Source organism: Pterocles gutturalis, unplaced genomic scaffold (genome assembly GCF_000699245.1).
Source record: "Pterocles gutturalis isolate BGI_N339 unplaced genomic scaffold, ASM69924v1 scaffold39738, whole genome shotgun sequence".
NCBI lineage: Eukaryota > Metazoa > Chordata > Aves > Pterocliformes > Pteroclidae > Pterocles > Pterocles gutturalis.
In genome coordinates, this window is record NW_010124392.1 from 4496 (window position 1) to 10505 (window position 6010).

At 39.9% G+C, this 6010-nt stretch overlaps 1 protein-coding gene across 1 annotated transcript; it reads left to right on the forward strand.

The window, feature by feature from the left end:
• Positions 1 to 339: 339 nt before the first annotated feature.
• On the forward strand, positions 340 to 1627 carry LOC104458094 (golgi-associated plant pathogenesis-related protein 1; the record flags this gene model as incomplete). Its single annotated transcript, XM_010078240.1, has 2 exons — positions 340 to 417; positions 1467 to 1627. Coding segments are annotated over 2 exons (239 nt in total), but the record flags the coding sequence as incomplete, so codon positions are not given.
• Between the last annotated feature and the right edge of the window lie 4383 nt (positions 1628 to 6010).

A 6010-nucleotide genomic window follows, 5' to 3' on the forward strand; every position in this document is an offset into this window, starting at 1 on the left:
TGATGGACTGTCTTTGCATCGAGCAGAACTCAAGTCATTGAGGGCATTGATGGCATGAGATGCTTAACAGGGAGCATTGGACTAATTAATGTCTGAGTAGAAACAGCTATTGCAAACCACTAAATATTTTGTAAGTTATATGTGCTGCCATGTTACCTACATTTCAGAAACTCTCTCCAGTAAAAAGACTGTTTCTCCATGTTTCTGGAAGTTGTCTTAAGCTGCACAGTTCTTCACAGCTATTAGCAGAAGATCTTGCTGGCCAGACTACAAGTAAGCCACACTTTTGTGTTTATGTTACCTGTCATGATTCCACAGCAAATTTTGTTTGTCTTTCAGGAAAAGATGTGGCTGACAGATGGTACAGTGAAATAAAAAATTACAACTTTCAAAACCCAGGGTTTTCTTCTGGGACAGGTAAGTTCAGACTGGGCACTGTCTCTTTAAAAGCATATCCTTTCTTTTAAGAAATTGGCTAACTACCTTGGTTTGGTATTTAAAAAAAATCTACCTTTTTTTCTTAGGGAAAAAAAAAAAAAAAAGAGAGGAAAAAAAATAGAATTTCCCCAAAGTTTCATGTTAGAAACTGACAGAAGGGTAAAAGGAAACTGAGAAATGAATAAGTAGGCAAAAATTGTGGGTTTTTTTAATACTGTGTTTTTCCTCCCAACTCCAAAGTTTTTAAAAGGAAATTTATTTTTAAGGCAAATTAATTTGTAGAAAATACTAAATTGGAATCATATAGGTGTCTTATTAAATGTGCTGTTCTGTCGTTTACATTGACATTTGTCTTCCACCAAATGATATCACTCCATTAACAGAGATCACTTCAGATATAATTTGGAGATCAGGATCTGGCCATTGACTGCATATTGACAATCTGGTGTTGAAGGAACATAAGAACATTGTTCCTTGAATAACGCTCGAGCAAGAGATATGCCTGAGCTTGTTTCAGGTGAAGAAAATAATGGTTTTCTCCCTTGGGATTTGTCTATGCATAGAGGGAACAACCAATGGAGTAGCACAATGCAGGGGTGGCTGTTACAACTAGGCAGAAGCAGCCACACAACCAGTATTATTTTGAACAGTTGGACATGCAGGCATATGAAGGAAAATGAGACAGTCAAAGCAAATGAATAATAGTCACTGTCAGAACTGCTGTTCAGACTGCAGGGAGTAAAGACCATGATCCCTTTGTGAAATTTTATATCGGATACTCATCAAACTACTTCTTTCATGATTCTCTTATTTGGATATAGGACATGGAAATGGGAATAGTAGTATAGAACCAGATCAGGTCAGACTTTTATGTAGTTTTTTTTTTTTTAATGGCCTTAGCTTGTTCTCCTGTTAGAGAAAGAAACAGTTTTGTATTGTTCTTTCTTTCCCCTCGCTCACATGTTAAAGGGAACGTTACAGGTTTAGTACCTAAAATGAATGCATATGTTTATCTCTCTTTTCTTTAGGTCACTTCACTGCAATGGTTTGGAAGAACACAAAAAAGATGGGAGTTGGAAAAGCATCTGCTAGTGATGGCTCAACGTTTGTTGTGGCTAGATATGATCCAGCTGGAAATGTAGTAAATCCAGGCTATTATGAAGAAAATGTCCTTCCTCCAAGAAAATAACTTTTTTTTTTTTTTTTTTAGGGTAGCCTTATTGCTTAGTGACAGGTGAACCTGGATTTGGACTTAACAGTGTTTGAAATGAAGTACGATACAATGAAATTTCCTGTTTGATACTGCCGTTCGCTTCTCATTACAGAGGAAGCAATTACATGTTGCCTGAATTGATCTGCACAGTAGGTCCCTGTTGTTTCTGAGAGGCTTCAATTTATTTGAGGATGAAGTATATGCAGCATTTCTGAAGGGTAAAATTTATAAGGGTTTTTTAAAATAGTTTGCATGAACTCTGTGTCAGCATGTGAGTAAGCACATGTTGGATATCTTTTTTTAAACAAGAAAATTTATAGCTTCCTGTAAACTGAAGATACCAGCTTGTAATTATATCACGTGTTCTCAGTTTTCCAGTATTTTTAAATAACTGTAACTTCTTTGCTCTATCTATACCTCCTGCTACTGTGGGGCTTTCTCTCTGCAGGTGGAACATATGCAAAACTTCTCGTATGAAAGGTACATGTGTAAAATGTAGTGGCATTCAGACCTGTGTGGTTTTATTAAGACGATCTCACAGAACACTAAAATGTTGCTGGTAAAAAGCCGTCAAGCAAACTGTAACTAATGCATGACCTGAAAGCTACAAAAATTTTTTAAATCCTAGTGTTACTTTTTAGGTGCTAATATTTAAAATCTATTTGAGATTAGTGTATTTCAAGTTGAACCCCCATTTTACAGTTTACAGTATGGACATTGTCTTATAATCAAATTGTTTACTTCTGTTACAGAAAAGCAAGATACTGTGTTTTCTCTTAGATACTTACACACAAAGAAAGTTTCTTTGATGAAGCACATTGGATTTTATTTCTCAGTAACTTATTTTTATTCCCTAGGGAATTTCTTCTGCAAGTATCACTCTATACGGACAGTATATATAATGTCACAGTGGGAGGTATTCACATGGTCATAATTAAAAGATGTTTACTCTTTGTTCATATCATTCAATAACAGTAAAAATATGTCATGAACTGGACTGATCCCTTGAAAAAAAATCAGATTGAATTTCCTTAAAAGCAAGCAAACAAAAATTCTGAGGACATATTTTTCTCTTATGAAAAAGATTGTCCATTTTGTCCAGAATCATATACTGTGCTTCAATTTGGGGTTTTATTTTCTTCGTAAATGTTTCTTTTGACTTCTGCTGAGGTTGTGTATGCCAGAATTTGGTTCATGAAGAGTGCCATTACAGAAATACTTGGTTTTGTTTACACAGTTGTAATAAACTGCACTGTTATGGCTTAATTATGTCACTGTGATGCTGTATGTTACAATCTTTTAGCTGGAACCAAGAATTTAACACACATAATGAACATGTGAAAATTAAGTATTTTTGAATATGAATTTCTCAAGCCTTTGCTGTTACCTGAGTCTTTGTTGAATAATCTTCAAATTTTATTTCCAGGACGTTAACATATGACACTATTACTTTTGCAACATGCAGCCAATAAAAGCAGCAAGTATTCTAGTTCAGGAGAAAAAGAAGGGACCTTCTAAGAAATGATAAATCATACAGCAGATTGTACATCACCGTTTTATACAAAGCTTGAGCTAACACTTGAAGCCGAAGCTGGAGAGGCGTACCTCTTTCTCTTTTGAACTCCTGCTTTGTATCTCGTTTCATTTCTGCTGCTCCCTCTCTCGGCTGATGTGTTCTCAGTAAAGAATACCCACTCAACTCCCACTCAGATGTGTGTGTTTTAGTAACTGCAGTCTTGGGGCCCTCCTCTCTTCAGCCTTCAGCTGACAAATGTTGCAGCTCCAAACAGGCTCATGTTTTACGTCCGGTGCATTATCATCCCCGAGAATGAAAACAGGACTTTCTAAAACAGGCTTGTGGCAACTGACATAAAAGCTGATGTTAACTAAATTAACAGTATTAAAATATTCTGGGTTTTGCTAATGATATTGTTGCTATTGGCCCCATAATTCCTTGAATGGTTGGATTAAAACTGTATATATGCTAGTTGAGTGAGTCAGAATTTTTCTGGGGCTGGTCTTATAAAAAGTGATAAAAAGGGAAGCCTGCATTAACGCATTTTAATTTGCCAACATCCCTCCTTTGTCTTCCCGAAAGGACAAAACCCAGGCAATTCCTCTTCCAAAAAGTGGAAGATGGCATTGAGAAGTGGTAGAAGTACTGTTAGAAGACCACAGATCAGACAGAAAGCCAAATCACATGAATAATATTAATAAAGTCCATGGGCAACAAAAGATGCAAGCACTCGGCTGAAGTCCTGCAAACTGAACTTGGAAATGCTTCGCTTTCTGGGAGCTCAGCCACTCTAGTTGTCTCCAGCTTTGTTTTTTTCATGTGGATTTGCCTCCAACAAAGTGATTGACTTGATTGGGTGGACTGCAGAGGAATCATGTTAGACTGGTGGACTGCTGACCTGCAGGCTTTTGCTGAGTGTCACATGTGCCCTAAGAATGTTTTAGCTTTTACGGGTATCTCTGACTTTGATAGCCTTTTTTTCCCTGTCTTATTCAATATTTAAATTCACTTTTCCATGTGACTAATGCTACTTTGAGCTGTCTTTTCAGCATCCGCTTTCTTACATTCCTATGATATCCAAGCAGCCCATTGCAAAAAAGCCAGGTATTACTTCAGCTGAGGTACTGGACATCTTAAACTTAAGAAAATAAAGATTTTATAGAAGGCAAAGTGCTCACTGGTATTTTGTTTGGCCCCAGGGTGTGACAGTTGTTTTGATCTGTATTAGAAAGCCCAGAACATGGTAATGTGAATAAAGGCACTGACTGTCCCGGTCTGATGATTACAAACACCAGTGTTTCTGGCCTTGTGGTCGCAGTACATGCCAGTGCCATGTCTTCTCTCTCCTGGGGGCTTTGTGATGGGAGGGCTGTGTGCAAGATGGCAACTGCAGGCTGTTTGACCCCAAGCAGAGTGGAAAAGGGGCTTGAGATGGCACAAAGAAAGCCAATGGGCCAAAGCCACCTCCTTCCCTTGTTGAACATGGCACTAGAAATCTCAGAAAACTGCATTTCTAAGGAGAACGCAGGAAAAAGTCAGAGGTTAGGCTGCTCCAGTTATTACATGGTAGGAAAGTGAAATTTGAAAATAATACCATTATTTCTTTCTCTTTCACACAACCTAAAGTCCAAAAAAAACCTGTCTGCATGTCCAGCTCCACGGTGAGCTGTTGCACCCCTGTATCACCTTTCCCAAGCTGTAGCAGAAGGAGACGGCAAGACTGAGTTTTAGTGCCTTTCAGCTCTCTCTTTGGCTCTCTGGGGGTACATCACAGGTTAATTTCTGCTCCCCAGAGCTCTGCACACCAGACTGTGGGTGAAGATTCCACTTCTTGTGGCAGGAACGCAGAACAGGAGTTGCACTATGCCTGGACTTTCCTATACAATCAGCCTGAAGCTAGTCACAAGACAGAAATTAGTCTGCTTTTTAAGCTGCTAAGGAAGCCCTTTGTGAAATGTATTAAAAGCTGAAAGCCAAGTAGGGCCTGAGAGTCTCCAGCAGTGCCTGGGCTTAGCCTCCCTGTTCCCCCTCTCAGGAAGTGTGCTTTGATGATGGGTGCCCCTGCCACCCTCCTGGGAGGAGTGCCGTCCCTGCACGCCCACATGCCCCAAACACGGGTCTGGGGGCCAATCAACCCCCTCTCTGCTGCACTCCTCCCCATACATTTCATAGTTCCTCTGCTCCTTCACAGAGAGTAGGGTCTTCTAGCTGAGTTTACCCTTGTATGACCTAGCAGCCACTAAATCTACCTGACAAAATACCTCTTCTGAGCTGGTTTCCTTTCTTGAGCAGAGTTGTCAGGGTCCGGTCCTCCACATCCTCTAATAAGAAGTTTTAAGTTCACTCCTTTTGCTCAAAAATTAATTCCTGTGGCTCTCCTGTCTAGGAGGATGCTGACCAAGATACAGGATTACAAGAATCTTGTCATCAATGCAATGAAATGCATCTGCCTTTTGGTTATACCAGGTAAAGTATAAAGAAATAACACAGAAGAACCAGACATGGATAGCATGCACAACAGTGTGTGCTGGAAAAGAAGAATAAATAGTGTGTTGCTGCTCCATCATTTTGGAGTGTGGAAAGCTGCAGGCAGAGACTGGGCAGGGGTGACCTCCCTGCTGCCATGAGGGGGTCTCTGACAGATTTCCATCAGGGTCTGTCCCCAACTTCTGCTTCACACCAGACGTTTCGTCAGAGACTTCATAGAATCATAGAATGGTTTGGGTTGGAAAGGACCTTAAATATCATCTAGTTCCACCCCCCCTGCCATGGGCAGGGACACTTCCCACTAGACCAGGTTGCTCAGAGCCTCATCCAGCCTGGCCTTGAACACCTCCAGGGGT